General features: G+C 40.2%; 1 protein-coding gene and 1 long non-coding RNA gene across 2 annotated transcripts in view; both read right to left on the minus strand.

Annotated features, from left to right (window-relative positions):
* The window catches only part of RAB22A (RAB22A, member RAS oncogene family), a 23,532-nt gene extending 2,044 nt beyond the window's left edge, over positions 1 to 21,488 (minus strand). Inside the window, exons 1-7 of the mRNA XM_083447139.1 lie at positions 21,349 to 21,488; positions 17,630 to 17,709; positions 15,753 to 15,834; positions 11,603 to 11,674; positions 11,414 to 11,520; positions 10,261 to 10,370; positions 1 to 9,046 (exon numbers count right to left, since the gene is read on the minus strand). The exon at positions 1 to 9,046 is cut by the window's left edge and continues 2,044 nt beyond it. Of these exons, the coding sequence (XP_083303265.1) occupies positions 8,949 to 9,046; positions 10,261 to 10,370; positions 11,414 to 11,520; positions 11,603 to 11,674; positions 15,753 to 15,834; positions 17,630 to 17,709; positions 21,349 to 21,384 (585 nt within the window). The 5' untranslated portion in view covers positions 21,385 to 21,488 and the 3' untranslated portion in view covers positions 1 to 8,948. The remainder of the gene's footprint in view (positions 9,047 to 10,260; positions 10,371 to 11,413; positions 11,521 to 11,602; positions 11,675 to 15,752; positions 15,835 to 17,629; positions 17,710 to 21,348) is intronic.
* The window catches only part of LOC310680462, a 253,575-nt gene that overhangs the window by 88,295 nt on the left and 143,572 nt on the right, over positions 1 to 21,708 (minus strand). The gene's annotated exons all lie outside the window — the stretch shown is intronic.

Here is a 21,708-nt window from a genome sequence, read left to right on the forward strand (position 1 = left end):
TGCGCTGCAGTACATATTAGGACGGCACTGTCTCATACTTAGCATTTCAATGAAGTTTAAACACAGTCGCTCCTTTCTCTACCCTCTACGGACTGATCAACAACTGCTTCTCTTATTTCTAGTGTCCTTTCAGTTCTGAGAATTCTCACATATCCCCTTAACCCACTTCCTTAAACGTCTCTTCTCCAAATATACCCAGTTCCCTTCGCTTGTTTTATCTTCTAGAAGAAGCTCATAGCTCTTCTCCGAAATCCTTTCCAGTTACACAACTTTCTTCCTGATCTACAATAGCCAGAACTGAGCATCAAGGTTTCTGGTGAGATTAGAGGCAACGCCAAGTTGATTATTTGAATCACTCATTAAGACAACCCAAAATGCCGTTGTGCCTTCATATTACAGCACCACACTGGACACAACTGATGTTTTGTTTGATTCTTCCTGTAAGGCTGAGAGATCACTGATGTGTTTCTGCCTCCAGATTTGTCCCCCATTTTATACATTGCCCCCCACTACATAGTTTTTCCTGAAGGTAAGTCAGTCAAAATAAAGCAGGGTGGTTTTTTTTGTACCAGTATGTCACCAACTATGCTTTCCTAGCAAACTGCCTCCCCAAATGTTGGATAAATATAATCTCAGGTTTAATGGTCTAAAACAGAATATCTTCCACCTTGGACCCCCAGATGTGCTTGAACTACAACTCCCATCATCCCTGACTACTGGCTAAGAATGATGGGAGTTGTAGTTAAACAACATTTAGGGACCTAAAGTTGATAAAGGCTGGTTTAAAGCATCAAACTTCACTGGAATTTAACTACATATTTGCTTTTAATATTCAAGTTTTTTAAAAATGCAAGTAGCATTGGGGTGGGGTAGAATCCTCTCTGAGAACAAATAGAGGGGATTTATTCCAAATGCAAATATTAATTTCAGAGCAGAGATTTTCTTCAGGACCTCAACACGGGAGGAAAGGGTAAAATTTCCCTTCCATACCTGCTACAATCCTTATAATTACCAGCCCTCAGCTGATGCCATTTGCATTTTAAGAAACTGCACATTAGCTGCAAAGATGGATTTAAATCCATGCCTAGTTTGGTCCTAAGGCATGCAAGTTTATTCAAAGTGGAAATGTATTTTGTAGAAAGGCACAGTTTTGAGGGCGGCTGCTCCTGTTAAACATTAAATAACAGAATCATAGAATTCTAGAGTTGGAAGTGACCCTGAGGACCACCCCTGCAATGCAGGAATCTCAGTTAAAATCTGCTTAGAAACCTCCAATGAAGGAGTCCACAAGCTCCCGAGTCCGTTCCACTGTGAACAGCTCTTACCTACATGATTACTACAACCATTTTATTTTACAAATACATTTCTGTCAAGACAAGTGCTTCTCGAGTAGAGAGATGGCCTTCTCCCTACTTCCATTAACAAGGCAGAAGGTCAAATTTCTAAGGCTGTGCTCCAACAGCAGCTTCATGTGTTGATTATTGAGCAATAGGGTGCTGAACCAGAACAGCAAGAACAGTACCAGAAAAGTGATACTACTATTGGACAAACCTCCCCTGCAGTCCAACAACCTATTTGTATAGTGCTATCCATATGAACCCCTCTGAATTGCCACCAGCATTCCTGACACTTGCAAACTTTTCCATTTTGAGGCACCCTTTATTAATGAAGTTGTGTTGGAACACATGTAACAATGCATTAAGACTCTTTTACTCCTGTCCTCTACTAGAACAACAAAAAAGTGAGCCAATTTATTCTACAGTACCTTAAAATGTTATACCTGCTACAGCCAGTTTTCATCCGAATTTGAAACAGTAAAGTTTGTCGTGGGAGACACACAAAACCTCCAAGACGACAGAAAATATGGTGATTATAGCATATTGCTTTCTCAAAACTGAGAAAAGCATTGCATGTCAGGTCCAAACTTACATGTGGGCTTTTGCAGCTGTGTACATATCTTGGGCAACTACAGCCAACCATGGCTTCCTAGCATGTGGTCATTAAGCGAACTAAGGAGGGCCCATAGCTCATTGATGCAGGTTAGCTCAGTTGGTTAGAGTGTGGTGCTAATTAAGGCCAAGGCCACAGGTTTGATTCCTGTATGGGTGCATATTCCTGCTTTGCAGGGTGTTGGACCAGATGATCCATGGGATCCCTTCCAATTCTAGGATTCTAGCATTCTATCATACAGCACATGAATACTTTGAGAGCCTGGAACGTCTAGCTAAAGGATCTTTGGCAATATCTCAGGCCTTGGGAAGGACCTCTGCCCGAGATTTTGGAGAGCTGCCCGTCACAATAAGTAACAATGGGCAAGATTAGGGATGTGGCCCTACAGATGATTTTGGATTGCAACTACCAGTATGGCCATTGGTTCCCCATTTCTGGGCTATATGGCGAAATAGTCCAGCAGGATAGGCGGAACATAAGATGCTGCTTTTTACCAGCTGACTATTTGTCCATCTACCTCAGTAAAAAGGCATCACCTCCTTCTTACCTGATCACTTTGTTATCTGGAGCCTTTTGCGTGCATATATGGCTACCATGTTTTGCGATCTTTGTGCAGGCTTCAAATCCTATACAACAAACTTGAGCAGATTTTGTTTTCCTCATCCGCCCAGCTACATTTCTATATGCAACAGTGCTTTTGCTATGTAGTCAGAAAACACGCAGGTGGGAATGAGATGTGAATATCAATATCATTATGTTATCTTCAGGGTATTTTATGCCAAGCTTTTAAATAGCTTGGTTCCGGATGCATGGTTCTATAGCATGAAAAATTGAATATAGTTATATATGGATCCAGGAAGAAAGAGAATGAGAATGGCCTATTGGTGATTTCAGATGAGAAAAATCAATTGCAGGCATTTATTTAGTGCACCGTTCTTGCTACTCCCAAGCAAGAAAATGAATTATGATCAAATTTTGGAAGTTTCTAAGCACAAGCAAGGAGAGCTTGACATTACACAATAACATCAATACAAGGGAGATTTTTTTTTTTTTAAGTGACCGCACAAAAGCCGGCCAGTTGACATATTATTTGCTGGGATATTTCCTAAATTTTGTTTAGCCCGGTTTGCTGCTATTTATAAAGTGAAACTACAGACAAGGGAGTGGCGGGTTGTGCAGTTCAAATGGCAGCATGCCTGCTGTAAATCAGCAATTCCCCCCAAGTTCATCTAGAGGAAGACTTGCTGATCTAAGATGCTAAAAATAAGACACCTCTCCTTAATACACAGGAGGAACACCATAAAAAAAAACCCCTTACCTATTGACAATGCCAGTTTTCACCATTGCAATATCTATGAAGCTTTATTCCAAGCTGTGGTGTGGCATGTTTGCACTGGCCCTTAAAGCCCATCCATGCCTTGAGGATGGGTAATGGCCAAGCTCCCCTCCTCGGCCTTTGGACCTGGTCAATATCACATTTAACATAATAAAATGAATCATCATCATGAAAAGCCTTTGGAAGACAGCTTTCAAAGCATCTGAGACATGCACTTTTCAAACATCATCATATTAAAGAGGTCAAGAAGCCTGATGGGAACTGGCTTTTGAATGCAAAACATTTGGTCTCTCTACCTATATAAAGGAATTAAGCTTCTACTATCATGTGTGTGTTATTCCAGCATCTCTGTCCTTCCCACAACTGCATTACCTTAATGCTGATAATGGGAATTAAAGAAATGACATAGCAGCCATGTTAGGCAAAGACATATTCTTATTTTATACTTACACCCTGTTCTTTGACGGTGGCTTACATCTAGTAGTTGTGCTTGGTTTGTGTTTACAGGTTCAAATCTTATGCTCTCCCTGGGACCAGCTGGGGCCAACATTTTATAGGAAAAAAGACCATACATTAATAGTGGAGTACTTCAGAAAGCCTCAGGTTTAATCCCTGACTCATGGGCTAAGAAAGAGTTCTACTCAAGGCTTTGAGCATTAGAATAGCTAACACTGGGCTAAGATAGGCTAAAGGTTTGACTCAGTCTAAGGCAGCTCTATATGTATCTTGTGTTGCCACAACAGCTGCAAGGGAGAAAATGGTATCTTTAAGTACATAGCTTTGGATTTGTCAAAGGACTAATAGAATAGCTCCTTGATCATGCATGTGGCTGTTAAAGGTCAAGGTAAAGGTACCTCTGACCGTTAGGTCCAATTGCGGACGACTCTGGGGTTGTGGCGCTCATCTCGCTCTATAGGTCGAGGGAGCCGGCGTTTGTCTGCAGACAGCTTCCGGGTCATGTGGCCAGCATGACTAAGCTGCTTCTGGTGAACCAGAGCAGTGCACGGAAATGGCGTTTACCATACTGCTGGAGCGGTACCTATTTATCTACTTGCACTTTGACATGCTTTTGAACTGCTAGGTCGGCAGGAGCTGGGACAGAGCAACAGGAGCTCACCCTGTCACAGGGATTCGAACCGCCGACCTTCTGATCGGCAAGCCTTAGGCTCAGTGGTTTAGACCACAGCGCGGCCTGCGGCCCTTATGTGTCTGTTAGCTCTGCACAAAGTTGGATCAACCCTGTGGATAAGGATTAAAAACAACAACAGCAAAACAAGAATCTATGTGGGTGTGTTTTTTTAAAAAAATTGAATTAACCCAGCGGTTGGGACGGAATGCATAAACACCTTAAAGACCAATCACTAATCTGAATCACAACAGACAGATGACTCACATGACTTAAGAGGCATCCTTCCATAAGTCCCCGGGGTTGTGCTTAAAAACTCCCCCACCAAACAAACAAAAAATTCCAGCAAAATAATGATATTAGCATTTGGACTATAATTTGCAACAAGCTCAGTATTTCCCTTCTCCCCTCCGTTCTCGTTTTTCAACCCATGTTAGGCAACATAGCTTTTTCAAGTACAGTGCCTGGAATGTTTTAGATATTCTATTAAGCAATAAGCTCCCAAGATGCATTTACAAGTTCCACTTTTGCTGCAATTTCTAATCTAAAGGGTCATTTTGCACGAAGGTGGAAATATTCTGCCTACTGCTAGGGACCATTACTCTGTTCACTTGCAGAAACCCCAGAGGCTTTGCATGCAGACTTAAGGCTGCAGTCCTGCAACACTTATATAAGTCCCGTTGAACTCAATGGGGCTTGCTCTTGAGAAGGCATACATACATAGGACTGCTCTGTTAAAATGGTCTTCACTCTGTAGGAGTAATTTTGAAGCTCACCACATTAGTCTTGGACAGAACACAAATTCCTGACCTCTTTCCAAATAGTTGTCTTCAGCTCAGTGTTTAGTAGAATAAAACCAGCTGTGTAACTTTTGGTTTCACATTGATCTGCATGCCCTTATTCCCAATCTCCCACATCTAATTTACATCTTATTTTTCACTTTGGCCAGGTGTTAAATCCTGCTGGGGTAATAGATTGTCCTATGGGATGGGTGTTAAGTCCAAGAATGTCACCCTTCCAGTACCAGATGCCCTTTTGTTTAAGCTCTTGCAAGTTCTTTCACAGTACAGGTATGCTGTGGCATGCAATGAATGAGAGACCATAAGGCACGCAAGGACAACACAAAGATAACCCACATATCCCGCAGAGGGTAACTACTATGACACAGAATTAATGCAAGATTTTTGTTGCCACATATTTCATTCCAACAGCTAAATGAAGTGGTATAATTTGAACTGTTTTAAACCAGAGACAGATTTAAGCACAATAGCCAAGAGGCTAAAAAAGACCCCCAGATGTTTACGGAGCAGATGCTGAACCTCAAATATCTATTAATTCGCACAATTTGAGATAAGAAGACAGCAGTGATGCATTGCAGACAAGCCCTTTTGCTCAGAAATCTATTAGGATTAATATTTAAACGATTTTAATGCAAATATTTGATTAAACAAGTCCAGTGAACTCTAAGGAAGGTTAACACACTGGCAACGTACCTGATAACTTGGATAGGGAGATGCTTTGAAACACTGCCAAGACCAACAGCTTGTGAGTTGAAGTGTCACATTGCATAACCATGTGGTAACAGAAGACAAGGATATAGTAACGACTTTAAAAAGATGCTACTGGATGTATGTAAAGATATTCTTCTTTGCACAGTAGGTGAAACAAAAAAACTAGTTATGCATAATTGAAAGAAGGGAGCTATTTGGCATCACAATGACACCAGTGAACTGTGAAAGCCACACTGGAGGGCAGTGACAAGATGCTATCACTGTGCAGAGATAAATTAGGCTGCTATGACTGTAATATCGGGGGCGGGGGGGGGGGGGCAACAGCCTACTGCTTTTCTTTCTTTGCACAAAACTTACTTTGACTAAGCAGTCAAGCACAGAAAAGTACTTCAGCACAGCAAAGGAACCCCCCCCCCCCATTGGAAAAAGGCCATATGAACAAAAATATAAAGCTTTAATAGCCACCAGTCTAGACCAGCATTTTTACAACTCGGCACTGGCACACTTATCCTTGATTTATACACTACCACACTGGGATGGAATGATTTGCCCTAAAGTATCTACGGAGGCAATCTGCTAATGAACTGTAATTTCATAACCTGTTATAAAAAAAATTAAGCACACTAACTGGGGACTATTAAGTACTAACAAGGACCTGCATGCCTGTACCAGAGATTCTCATTCTCCCCTTCCCAACAGCTCATTGCACTATACTGAATGAGGTATCACAATTTCAATGGACGCACTGTAAGATGCTATCAGAAGAGGGAACTCTGAAGCCCCTACTGAATACAGCTCTTTGAAATGGAGCCATAAGGTTCTCACTTCACTGGACTGCACTAGCTAAGCTGCCTTGAAAATGCTATGTAGAAAAGTTACCATTACATCCTTGACACACTTCCATTCAGTCTAGTTTGCGCTACTGAATTGGCTGGCAGCATTATCTTTGCCAGAACCTTGAATAATCAAGGGTACAGTGCCAGTAAGACACCCTGAATCAACTTGTGATATCAATCTGCTCCAAGCTACATTTCCCCAACCCTAGATGCCTTCTGCCAGCTCAGAACTCTTCACACCAGATTACAAAGCAGAGTCAGCTGATTCTTGAAATTAAAACGAAGAGAAGACAGACGCTGCAAGCTAGTTGAGGTATGGAACGTGCTGCAAGTTTCAGTGTTAACATATATGCACATTTCATTTGGAATAAATGCCATGCTTCAAGCTGGATTTGTTGCAAACAAGACCTTTCACATGCAAATTAGTACTTGCTAGCACTGTGCAGTGATGTTTACACAATGCAATATAACCTTAGAACTTTGAACGCTGGAGAGAAGTTTCACTTATGCTCTAAACCTTAAAGTTAGCTTGCTTATTCGGACAGAATAATTCCACTCACACGAGTTAACTATAGTAGTTCAGTTGTGTTAAGAATTGGTCTGAATAATATGGTCTAGTATTTTGAAGTGCAAGCTGTTTCATTTCCTATGTATCCTTTGAAATTTCCTTCTCAGCTGAAAACACTTAAGATGGTAAAATGCCAAGCTAGAGTTTGGGAACAAGCCACCATGGATGTCTCTAGGAGCATCAAAAATCAAAGCCTTATGGCTTATTTTACACATTGTGAGTTTATTAAAGTGGTTATATTCTCAAGGGGGAGAACACACACACCTTTGCACTGGCAGGCTGCAACAAAAATAAATAATGAGAAATAGTATAATAGGGCAAGATTAATTTATAGTTTAATATAAAATGGAAACACAATACAAAGCCAAAAGATAATCTGCTTAAAAACAAGGTTTTAAAAAAGTTAAATCTTCAGGATAGGCCCAAGAGCAAGGAGGCAACGATCTACACTGCCCTACACAACTTGGCTTTGGTTCCCTGTTTCTGTTTTTATCATGCAGAAGTGATTTGTTCTGTAAGCAAACCTCAAACTATACGCACAGCAACCTCTACTGGACAGAGAGAAGAGTGTTTTCCAGTACCGTACTAGTAACAGGAGGATGCCTGATAAGGCAAGGCCATCTGTGTACAGGCTGGAGTCCACAGCAATTCTGGCCTGTGGACTGTCCCCCCCCCCCCCACCGCAGGTGAGGGACTGAAAGGAAAAGAGGTCATCCATGGCACTAACATAATTTATAATACTTTAGGCATTGGTCTCATAAATAAGAGAGTATAAAAACTTGCTCATGCTAAGCGATTGGGAGTGCCCCCTATTCAACATGCTTGTTCTAAAACGACTGACAGCAACTGATGCCTGCCAGTTGTACTCAAGTTCATTTTGGTCAATTTCATCTAGGATTTTTAATGAGAAGCCTACTAAAAAAAAGGTTTCTATCTATTTTCTTCTATAGTAATTAAGAATAAAATGGCAAGATTGTCTAAGCTCCCCCCGCCCTTCCCCTTTCTGAACACATCTTCAATATCATCAGTAAATAATAAAAGTGCAATTAAGGTTGGTGACTGGATGGGTTGATTTGGTCTTTTTATCAGCTTCATTATTTTTGCAGCTGTCTATTAAATCAGCTGCTCATTCTATACTTTGGAGAAGCAACCATGAAAACAGTAAGGCTTATTATAGCAACAATGATGAGGAGTGTAGAACTGCATTAAGATCAGAGCTAACATTTCTATCCACAGGGCTTGCCCACTCCCACAAAGTGCTAGTGTCCCTTCCCTCCCTCACGAAAAAACATAGCAAAGTTTTGTTTATAAAAACTATGAAATATTAAGTCTTACAATCTGTATTTTGGAGTTCCTTTCTCATGAGGCTAAAGAAGAAACGGAAGATGAATTCCCTTTGAGTACAAGAGATAATCCAGACGTTGTATGCAAGGAAGCAGTCCAACAGCAGGATGACTGCGGTCTCCTCAGTCTGTAAAAGCACGCCAGAACTGGCCCATTTCAGGGTCTATGAACACCAGGCAGATAGGAATCCAATACGAGTACGATATACCCAAAATAAACCCATAACTTCCAAGGTCAAATACTTTATAAAAGCTAGTCTGGTATATGATCGTATCAGTCAACAACAGCTGCGTTTTGTCACTGAAGGCTGTCTTCTAAGTTTGAAGCCCTTACCGCTAGATGGGGGGTTGGTATCTGTTGATGGAATTCTACGACCTACAGAGAGCAAAAAAACACAGTTATAAGAGACTCTGAAACACCTTTCCACATTCCCCAGAGTTCCCTGTAGTTTAGCCTTATGAGTAGGCATAACTCATCGCTAACGAGAAGACTGACAGGCTATAACCACTTGAAATTTTTGTAGGTGACAATGCTAAAAAGTTATTAGTGAAAACCATTTGCAAGCAGTTCTGAAATTTGTTTCTTAAGAAATATACAGTTTATACTGGTAGAAAAATTGTGCTTTTTTGGCTTAGGATAAGCATCTAGTCACTGTAATCAGAATCACTGAATGGAGGGGAGAAGAGAAACCAGATGTTCTATTGCTCAAGGAGATTTCTATTGTGCCAGTGGTTGAATAGCACTGGATGCCAAACTAAGTTTGTACATTTTCTGAGCTAAGTAAAGAATACCAATAGATAACTCTGCAGTTATTATTTCAGCTGTCTGAAAATCATCTTTTAAGCTGCACAATCACTGAATGGTTACAGAGCACACTTTTTGCTTGGAAGAAAAAAAACATCACCTTGCATACAGAGGATTTAAATGTGGCATGCGTTACAGGTTCAAAATCAAACACTGAAAAGCCCAATCATCTTAATTCTATTAAATTATAAATGGTATTGAGAGGGTGGTATAGAAATGTTTATCACACAATCATTACTTAAACACAGGGTCATTCAATTAAACCGAGTGGCAGCAAATTAAATGCAAAATTGTCTTGTTGAATTTATTACCACAAGTGGTCTATCCAAATATATTAACCACAATAACTAAATTAAGCCTTCACTTACAGCATTCTCTGTCCATGACAATGTAGAATCTAACCTGATCTGTATCTTGCAGGATTGTATGAAAAACTGCACATGGCATTAACTGTTAACAAAGTATTTCTCTATGAATTTCCAGGCCTTTCTCCCCTTGCTGATTTCAAATGAACAAACTTTTCTTGGTATCAGTGTACTTCTTGCTATTGCTCCATCAAGCACAACAGAAAGATGTAGAGGGTTAACACACAAGCATATAGAAGCTCTGACATGAATGACCCAAAGAAGATCACGTTGCACTTTCAGTCCCTATCAAATGGTGACATACATGACATCACGTACAACTGGTAGAAACAGAACTTCAAGCCAAAATAATTGTCAGGTTTCTTTTTGTTGTCATTAATTGGAGATTGGCTAGAGAAATCCCAATGCTTTGATACTTACTAATTTCTATGAACAGTTCATTTATGTTTATTGCATTTTTTGCACTGGTCTCTACAAATATTGCGTGGATGGAATCTGCATAGTCTTTAGCATCTTTTTCCATGACTTCCCTAAGGAGAAGAGAGAGAATAGTATAAACAAGCCATACCAATTTTTAGAAAAGAAAAAGTAGGTACAATTCAATGCAGCATTAAAATCTATGTCAACAACTAATCTAAACCATGCTTAAGACTATGCACTTGGGAAACATGCTAATAAAACCAAAGATTTTAGTATTTTAACTTTTCGCATGTTTTTAAGTATTGTAATCTTCTTGAAGACAGGAGTGCCTGGCGTGCTCTGGTCCATGGGGTCACGAAGAGTCGGACACGACTGAACGACTAAACAACAACAACAACAACAAATCTTCTTGAATTTATTGTTCTCTATTTTTGTAAATCACTTTGAGGTCCCCTCCCCCTTACAATCAAGCAGAGTATTAATTTATGAAATAAGTAAAATTCCAATATAACTTAAGTCCAGGTGTGAGCACAGTGTTGAGACACAGCCTCCATTAACACTTTCCCCTCAAATTTCACACCTGGAGCATAAACTTTGTTTCCAACATTACCAAACCATTGGAGGAGTTAATTCAGAGGGAAGACAGACTGGTTAGAGACATTGCAACCACCCACGATCGCACTGGGGCTCAGAGCCAAGTTCTCTAACATAAGCTTTACATTGTTGTAGATATTCAAAGGCAACCTTATTCTATCAGCAACTTGTCTGTCTTCCCTTACCCAGTTAAATCAGTCCAGAGCTATTGTCTCAGGCATCTTTGTTCTGTAGCCTCCCTTTCCCAAGAGATCTTAATATCTTAATCTTAAGATCTTAATATGGTGCATGACTCCTGCCACCCTAGCTTGTTCATTCTAGATGCAGCCCACACAGCACCCCCTCCAGGACTTCCATCTCTGAGCCACAGGCAGCAAGAGTAAAATTCATGTTGTGAGACAGTTTCCTTCCCTGCTAGACTTTAATAATCTTGAGAATGTACCTGGTTCAATAGTCAGCAATCTATAAAACCCAAGAGTCTCAAAATATTTCTGAAAATTTCTAACTACAAAGAATGACCGCAATAGCAGGTGGCGAGATAGGATGAGGGTTAATTTACCTTACATCGTTAAGATCACATTTATTTCCAGCAATAGCAACAACAATATTGGGAGGTCCATGCTGTCGAAGTTCTTTCACCCAGTTCTTTAATGTTGAAAATGTTTCCTGTGATTAAAGTGATGGAATTAGCAACATGTTAACTATTGCCAATAGATAACTTTTTTTTGCAAAAAAATATTTTGGTCACCTCTTTTGTGATGTCATAAACTATAATAGCTGCTGCAGAACCTCGGTAGTACATCGGTGCTAGAGCGCGGAACTGCAAAGAGAAGAAATATGGCTTCTGGGTCATATTGGTAAAAAATAACTTAGGTCTGGGACAAAGGACATGAATGCCTCATAAAGAATGAATTGTACTTATTGTCACATTTTTATTTTACCCTTCCGTCAAGCTCAGTATAGTGTGCATGACTCCCCCTCCTATTGTATCTTCACAACAACCCAGAGTAGGCAGAGAGAGAAAGTGACTAGCTCATGGTGATTCAGCAGGATTCAAAGCTAAGTGGTTATTCAAACTCAAATCTCTCTAGTCCTAGTGGAACACAACAGGTGGTCAACCCACAGCCTGCACGTGGCAGCAAAAAATTGCTTAGCAGAATGAGGTAGGTGATTTTTCAGCCACCCGGCAAATTGGGTAAGGTAGGAAGTATGTGTGTGTGTGAGTGAGAGAGAGCAAGAAATAGAAGGGTCCTGTCCACCACCAGTGCCACTGCCATGTGTGTGCCTTTGGGGCAATGAAATTGCCCAGCTGTGCTCTACTCGCTATGCCACATAACTCTGAGCCATAACAGACACCTCAGCCAGCGTTCGTATACTGAGGAAGGTGCGTAGAGAGGGGTGGCAAGGAGTAGATCTCTGCTTTGTGTCATATCCAACGATGCCTTAGAAAGCAAAACATGAATACTTTATACAATCTGCGAGAGTGAAGTTAAACTATACAATGGTAGTAAGGAAAAACCATTTACTTTAAGGTTAAGAGCCCAGGAACAAAGGCTGGATACCATTTAAACAAAGAAGCTTTCCTCATCCATGTTTCAAATCATGTGATTATTTTTCAAGCTCTCACTTGTCATTTTGCAAATCATAGAATAGAATCACAGAATCATAGAGTTGGAAGAGACCACAAGGGCCATCGAGTCCAACCCCCTGCCAAGCAGGAAACACCATCAGAGCACTCCTGACATATGGTTGTCCTTACCATAATTTCTTGTTTGGAATTTGAACTTGGACATATCCAAGAGCACACCTTTGAGCCATGCTTACACTCCCCCACTGCCATATTTTTGTATACTCCATCCTGAGTATTGAAATGCCATCTCTGCAGCATGAGCCATGACATGGAGTGCATAGAGCTGTGTGTTTTTTTTAATCAATCTGTAAAACTGCTCTCAATAAAGGAGTAGAGCCATGAAGCAACTGGTATCTTCACTAGGGTTGTATGAACAGTTGCTTTCTTACTATTTGTAAGCCTTTAACAGTGTACACAGACACTGTGCATATGTGATGGGTGAACTTCAAACACCATTTTGAAACCTTAAAAATAGTTTACGACAGCACTGGCATTTGCAAGTAAAGGTGTTCTTCGTGAAACTCATGAAGCAAACCTAAGTTTTCCTAGTTATGAAAGCTCACATAACAAGCGTCCATGCTGTTTGGTAAGCCATATGTATTCTGATTCAGCAAGTGCGCAGAGCACCTATAGAGGGACAGCATAAAACAGGAGTACAAGATATTGCGTCAGGGCTCAGTGACTCATCCTAGTTGGACACAGGATAGCACTCTTATAGCTAGGTATAGGTCCAAATGCTTGTCCCTGGTCCTCAGTATAACATTCATCATCAAACATACTGCATATTTCAGCATGAGCTTTCAGAAGCCACCCACTCCAAGGGTTAAAAACAGAGTGCTGAATGTGGCGACAGAGATGAGGTAAAAGTCTGCCCCTCGTTCCTAATGTAAGCCCTCCCCTCCACACACATACTGTCCATCACAATAATGGGCATTTCGCTAGTACAGTTAGGGAAACTGCATATCACATTAACTGGAACATGGAAGATATTAATTTGCACTTCCCTTTGTGTTCTGGTAAATCTAAACTCTAGGTGAACAAACTCTAGAATGCATTATTTAAGTTGATGCTCAATTAACAGGAAGAAAGAGAAAAGATTTCGTAACTAAATTCATGTTTCAGACTTACTGCAAGCAGGGTGACTAATAAAAGTAGTCGAAGGAAACACAAAGCTGCTTACAACAACAGCAAGCAACTGTTTCACATCCCAGTAGCTAAACTACTTTGAGGGGAGGAGTCCTGGAATACTAGGCACAGGTGTTTTAGAGCATGACAGAAGACCACACAGAAAGACAGAAAGGCATACAGATAAACAATTTTGAGATGCACCTTTTACTTAGAGAAAGAGAGAATACTCTTGTTTGAAAGGGATTACACTGGGTAGAAAATGAAGCTGGCAATTATTTTGAAAAATAATTAGAAGCTCAGTGAAGGCAAGGCTTCATCCATAACAGACTACTAAGAAATGCACAGGAAAGCCGATAAAGGAATAAACTCAAAATCTGCAGCAAAGCAACTAAAGATGTACTTCATAGAGGTGGTTTTAATGTGAAGTCAGTACCAAGTATGGCCTTTCAGGAAACAGAGAACTGGATATTAATGTGGATTAATTGTGAGGCAATTGTTTCCTTGTTCTCTGATTTCTCTCTTGGAATTGGATTCATGCTGGCCAAGGCTTTGATCAACAGCTGGAGTGGTAGGCAAAGGCTGTGGCCTGTCACCATCCCAATAAGCCCTATAACGTTTTCTTCTTTGTTATACCATGCTGTAGGGTAAAGGGAGAAGACTGCAGTGCTGAGTCAGAGCACTGACAAAGGATCATGTTATTTCCATTGCAAAAGTTGCAAGTTTTACTCCAAGAGTAAAAATAGAAAAGAGGATCCTGCTTTTTCCTCTCTTGAAAGTACTGCACAATCTGAGACAATTAGTTAACAGTGACATGTAGCTGGTTTGATATAAAATAAAGGGTACAAAGTCTGTGTTCTTGTACTGCTTAAAGAGAATAAAAACAAAACTGAAGAGTTTCAGTATTAAATGAAAATCCTCTGCCAAGCAGCTATTGGCCAAATGTTTGATTCCTCAAAAGCCGAAAAAAGAAAAAGAAAAAGAAAATCCATTCAAAGGAAGTCACCCAATATCTGAAGCAAGTACACATTTTGTTTCAGGTACAGTGGAACCTTGGTTTTCGAACGTAATCCATTCCGGAAGACTATTTCACTTTTTGACTTCCGAAATGTTCAAAAACTGAGGATCAATGAGCTGGCTGCAAAGTCAATGGGAAAAACTGAAAACACCTCGGAAGCCATTTGAATTCAGAGGCGCGTTCGAAAATGGAAACAATTACTTCTGCGTTATCGACGTTTGGATTCTGAATTGTTCGGATTCTGAGACGCTCGAAAACCAATAGTCTGACTCAGTATAAGGCAGCTTCCTATGTTCCTAAGAAAGCTAACAGCTGACTGGGCATGGAGTGTCAGAGGCTGGGGGGGGGGGATTTAAGAGGCGGCACGTACTAGCAAGACAGAACGCCTTATGGCAGCAGGACAGCTTAAGGAGTGGGGTATTGCAGATCTTCAGCTGGATGTGGTGGGTGGTGGAAATAATGTCCCATCTCTACCTTCCAGCCCAACAAAATGGTTTGTGAGAGGCTTATGCTTGCCCCCAACAACTGCCCTTGATTTTTAACACTTCCATGAAAATGAAAGCTCTACCAATAATGTGTCAAATGACAAAGCTTGAAATTTTGAAAGTTCGAGATCCCATTGTATGCAAAAATATATACCCTATATTACTTTCAAGCTCTTGTCAGAGTCACAGAAAAATTTTAAAAATATATAGTTACACAAGTCAGAAAAGTGGCTTCCAAATTAGTTTAATGTAGGATCATTCCACCACAGGAACACAGATCATTAACTATGTATTAAAGGCATAATTGCTGCCTATCACCTTTTCCTGTACATTACACTATGCATGCATCTCAAACAATCTATCATGTCACTTTCTTGATCTGAGAAACCACCCATGCTGAATTATAAACAAAATCTTTTAATCCTTGGAATGAATCAATATATTTAAAATTTCATAAGAAGGAGACAAATTTAAATCTAGAATGTACAATGTATGACTCCAGGCTTTATCTCAATATACAACTTCTTGTTTGGGTAATCAGAGGAACATGTATTATGGCCATCCATGGCACATTAATAAAGGCTTTATAATGTTTCATCACAACTTTGAGCAAATAAAAAGTAATGGGTTATCTACTTACTCGTTCTTGCCCGGCTGTATCCCATATTAGGAATTTATGCAACTCATTCTGATACTGCACTGTCTTTGTCATAAAAGATGCTCTGAAAAATATTTAATACATGAACGTATGAGAAAAACCACCACCTTATAACCTTCCCCATTCATAAATATTAAGGATCATGTTAATTCCATTGTACAGAATCCAGATAGGTACAACCCTCACATGCTGGCTATATAGATCCATTATTTTAGACATGGAAGGAATAAAGTTTGTACATTTTATCTTTTCTCTATCTACTGATAAAAAAAGCATTTATTTAGACAGGAAAATGCTGCAGGCAACAACAATCCAATTGCACCTTAGAAGGGCTAGTGTAAGAAGATAAGCTAGATTACTCTCTTTTGGATCGTTGAGACAAACAAAATCAATTTGGTTTCAACAAGAAGAGGTCACAAACTGTACAAGAAAGTGAACAGCTGCATGCTTAAAACGTAACCTCACTGTTGGTGATAAATCTACAAGGATGGTGGCTGCGGTAGGACTCTAGTCTTCAGACATTATGTGTTACTGTTTTTAGAAGGCTATTGAGACATGATTTGGCTAAAATTGGAGGGAAGAGTCAGGGATTGAAGCTTGAGGATTTCCTTCATGGTCTTCTTACCCCCCCCCCCCCATTCAGGCACTACACATTGTGCAGTGAAACTGTAAAAGCCCCTCTATACCTTTTGTCTACTAAGACAAAATGTTCATTTTATGAAATGTAAAATAGTTTATTTGCAAGATCAAGGTGGGCAGTCATCCTACATGAGTCAAGAACAATAGCCTAAGCTGTACAAACAGTCGGTTTCATGTTTAGAGGGACCATCTTTTCTACATCACAAATCTACTTACACTGATCTAAAAGAGTGATATGTGAAATGAAAGGAGTCTCAAATAAAAAGCTTTTTGAATTCATTGATGCTATCAGATGGAGGAAAATACAAACTGCTGTGAACTCCATTCTTGATCTGCTCAGGATTGTTTGCTATTTAGAAGCCACTTTGAAAATTAATCTTTTACTTGATACACTGGCCATTTAAAAAAAAAAAAGGAATGAAACTAAAAGTTGTAATTCTACATGATTCAGGTTCTGCATATCTATGAAAACTGTGACACATTTACTCAGACAGCATCTCAGTATTAATGGCTGCTAGCCAACAAGGCAAAGTAGATAGCTTTAGAAATGGATGTGGATCCAACTGACTTTGTGGAAATGGAATTGCCAGATGCCACCCCCCACCCCCGTTTCCCAGCTGCAAACTAAAAACCTCACAGGGTTGTTCTAAGAAAAAGAAAAGAGCTGCTGATTCTACTGAAAAATATCTATACAATTAATTGTGGACGACACTCTTTTAATAAAAGGTAAAGTGGCTTAAACAAATGCTTAATCTTCTCCCAACTGGGCTGCCGCTAAATTTTCCCCATGGTTTCAGGCACATCTGTAAGTCATGTAGGAATAGTACTGGTCTCCATCTCTTAACTGTGGTGAAAAAGGGTTCAGCATTAGATCAATACTGGTCCCAGATTACTGACTTCTACTTTCCTACTTATCTGCCATGGAATACACAGTTTACTTGGATTTTAGCATTTGCATCAAACTTTATACTCCTACATGAGACGTTTCTATGCACAAAGTTCCTACATTGAACTGAGCTGGGATAGGATAACCCAGTTGGCAGAGCACAAGACTATTAATCTCAGGGTTGTGGGTTTGAGCCCTACATTTGGGCAAAAGATTCCTGCATTGCAGGGGGTTGGACTAGATGATCCTTGAAGACCCTTCCAACTCTGCATTCTATGATTCTATGTTTAGTGCTTTATCTCCCTAAGTTGTTAAGTTTCATTCACTGTCTCACCCAATTGTTGGATTGATGTTGGGATCAAAGCTGTCTTCTACAAAGCGCCATACAATGCTTGACTTGCCCACACCAGTGTCCTGAAAGTAAAACCAGACAGACAATTCAAAGACCATTTAGGCATTGACAGTAGAACTTAAGTGATTTTTGAAGCAATTGCAATACAACCCTAAATTTTGATGAAATGGTAGTTTCCTTTCTCCTCAATGTTGATATTGTGAAAGTAAAATAAAAAGTATTACAACAAGCAAAAAGATATGTTTAAAACTAAACTAAGCTGTTACGATTGAAACATGTATAGGGAATAATCAAGAACTCAATCTCACATTTTAGGGTAGTAGCTAGAAGTTATTTTCCTCTCCTGAACTATGGGGTATTATAACACTTAGTTTTACTAGAATGAACAGGGCAGAACATTTCCTTCCAACTTCTCATACGATTGTAATGTGCCTGAATGGTTCCACAACCACTCCCTATAATATAAATGTACCACAAACAGAAAGGAGTGAACAACTTCCCTGCCCGATAGTGTAGTTTGGGTAAAAGCTATGCAACTCAAGCAACTAAGTCCAACACCACATTGAAATATAAGGTGATCCTTCTCCAATTAACTGTCTATATGAGGGAGGTAATGTGAAAAACAAAATTAACCATAAGATAAATTATTATTTATAGCCAGAGAATGAAACAAAGCTTCAAATATTGCTGAACTCCCCACATTTGATTTCTAGCTGCATCAGTCTGAGATAGTCTATGAATCAGCAAATGGCAATCCCTGGTCCAAATCAAGCCAATTGAAATGTGCTGACTGGCCTCTCCAGGCTAGTTAAAAAGTAGTGTGAAGAGACAGAAAGTTATCCCTCCTTTTCTCATGTGGCCCACTGATAAGACAAGTTGTGGACAAGGGCTTCAGAACAGAAATGGCGAACTTTGATATAAATCTGTTTCAGTGTCATACAACTGTTTTTCTGTTTGTTGTAACGAAGTTAGTCCTCTTGAATTTACCTATGTTAACTTTGCTTAATAAACCCCCCCCCCTTTTTTACTTGACTGTAGCTTTTCAACCTATGATACAGATAAACAGAGCATGGAAAAATTTCAGTTGTTTTACAAAAACTTTTCTACTAGTGGAGAAGGGGAAAATGTATCTTAACTATGAACAAAGAACACGCCTAAGCTTCCTAAAAAAGCAAACTCAGTCAACCCCAGCCTGCAGCAAAGCAGAATAGCAGATGTACAACCACATCTGCAACCCTACAGCTTGCACCAGTCCAGGTGGAAGGTGTTTTGCCTTTATTTTTTTGGTAACTGAACTCTAGGCTGGTGCAGCTGAGAATCAGGCCCCTTGTGGGATCCATCAGGCTTTGAATCCTATGGATCCAAAGCAGCTGTGCACTTGCCTTGTTTTTTTAAAAAAATATTTATGCATTTTCAAATTTTTGTGCTTGCCTTTTTGGGGGGGCTTTCTGAATGCTAGTGGTAGCTTCCTATAGAGACCTCAGTTCCAGCACTCTGCATTGCCTTACCCTAAGCCCCTTCAGCAGCACAGATCCAGGGATTAGGACTGAACTGAAAAATTGCTTGTGAGATAAAGAACTCTATACCTAATGAAAACTGGTCCTCATAATTTTAGGTTTACTATTGTGCACCTAAGATTAACACAATACACTGTGTGCTACTTCAAAGTAAATTCCACTGACTTTCTTCTAAGTGACAAGTATTGAGCTGTAAATATATAACCCGGTGGTCATTGCCTACTCCAGTCCAACCAATGGCAGTGCTGGGTTTTTCTATCCAAGACTGGACAGCATTTTGTACATGGATGCAATACTCATGGATGTTCAACTGAATACAGTATATGGAAAAACTTTCTGACAGTAAGACCTCTTTGACATTGGAACGGTCTCTCACCAGAGGTTGTGGACTCTCCTTCCTTGGAGGTTTTAAAGCAGAGGTTGTATGGCCATCTGTCATGTATGCTTTAGCTGAGATTCCTGCATTGCAGGGGGTTGGACTAGATGACCCTTGGGTCCCTTCCAACTCTACAATTCTGATTCTATTATCATATTAAAAAGCCGGTATTAGATAATGCCATGATGCTTCCATGCTTTCAGTGAATGTGCATCACTGCGGAAACATTTGCATGTTTAAGAGAAGCTCTCATTCTCTATTCTATGATGTGTATAGCAAACAACTTAAACTCAAAGGTGCTAAACTAGTTGGAGAGTTTCTACAATGCCTCTTACTCATACAGCCCCACCCTGTTTAATGAAAGGCTATACGTAGTTCCAGTAACACACCTGGAAGAATACTAAACAGCTATGAACAGACTAGATAGTTTGATCTGTTTCTTCTTCAGTACTGTATAAATAAGGACAAAGCAATCAACTAGGCAAAACTCCATAGTTTAAAGCATCACAGCCATGTATGGATCTTAAGAGTATGCTTATACGGTTTCATTGTGACAAATGGCAAATTTTGAGAGGAAGTGGTTTAAGTCTTGTGGACAGCCTGTGCCATAAAAATCCAATAACAAGTCTAAACATTCAAGCTACTTAGTAATTCAAGCTACTTAGTAGCCAAAGATTTTGGAGCTTGTGAATACTACTGTCAGAAAATATATGAAGAATGTACCTTTTCCAACATTCTTAAATTTTAACACTAGTTTGACATATACTTCCAACCACAGAATGGACTGAAGGGGAAAAAATAGCAGATGTCAATGTTATCTCACCAAGCCTCTTTTCTCCATCATATACAGAACAAAGCCTATTTCTGCAAAAAAAAAAGTCAGGAAGAAGGGAAAAACACACCCCACATTTGATTCAATGCTGCAAAAAAGTATTGTGAAAAAAGAGAAGTCTCTGAAACTTTGGTTTCTATCCTTTCTCCTACTTAGAGAGAAAGTATTTTATAGAGCAATCCTTTGCACACCTACTCAGAAATAAACTGGAGTTAGTCGGATGGAACTTTCTCTCAGGTAAGCATCTATCTATAGGGTTAAATACTTCCTCTCTGTTTTACATTAAAGGATGTTGTTTATCCTTAGAAGATGTCAATAGAGGCTTCTTCTGTTTGCTTATTGGATTCGTGCCCCTATGTTTTGAAACTCAAGTTGTGCAAAAAACAAACAAACCCAAGAAGTTTCTTGATTTTTAACAAGGGGTAGGTGGCGGAGACCATCCAGCGAGAAGGATAAAGGGGCAACAGTTTTCATAACTACGAGCAAAATACTTCTCGTTGGCAGGAAAAACAACACACACACACACACACACAATGTGTACATCTACTTTGAAGTAAGTCCTATTGAAGGACGTGGGGCTTATACCTGGCTCAGAAACTACAAAAGCGGTATCGCAGCAAAACACGAATATCTGCAACCGAGTTCCAACCAATTCAAGGCCACAGTCCCAAGGTGGTGGTGAACCTCGTTGTATCACATTTGGACTTACTTCCGAGTAGACAGGAATGGGTTGGTAGACCCCCATCTCCCCCCACACCACCCCAACCCCCTGGTAACTATATATGTTCAGGCGTGTAGGAAACCCGCATTTGAAAGCCCCTTTGTGGAAAGTGGTAGCTTATGGAAAGAAGAAAAGGTCAAATTTCCAAACCCTCTTTCTATGGGGATGGATGGGCGTGTGTGTGCGTGCGCAGGGGGGTGTTAAGGGAGACCCTCGCCACCTCTCCACCCCCAACTTCCCTCCCCTGTTACTTACCCCCAGCAGGCAAACTTTGAGCTCCCTCAGAGCCATGGCTGGGGAAGGATAGACGGCTCTCTCGTCGGGAGCGCAGCAGGCACAGCCCGGGTAGCCCCTCCTCGGAAAAAGGCGCACATCGGGGAATTAAAAAAAACAAAAAAAACCACCGCCTCCTCCTCAAGTCTACCCTTCAGGCGAAAGTCTCCCAGGGATAAAACGAAGGCGTGGGATGATATGACCCCAAAATAAGGAAAAAAATCAACTCCGAACCGCCTCCTCCCTCAGCTCCAAGTCACAGGTAAAGAAAACAACCCTCCTCTTCCTCCTCCTCAGGCTCCACAAACCGGGCGCCATCTTGGACGGCCCATTGACAATCAC

Source organism: Podarcis tiliguerta (genome assembly GCF_965153285.1).
Source record: "Podarcis tiliguerta genome assembly, chromosome: 6".
Taxonomy (NCBI): Eukaryota; Metazoa; Chordata; class Lepidosauria; order Squamata; family Lacertidae; genus Podarcis; species Podarcis tiliguerta.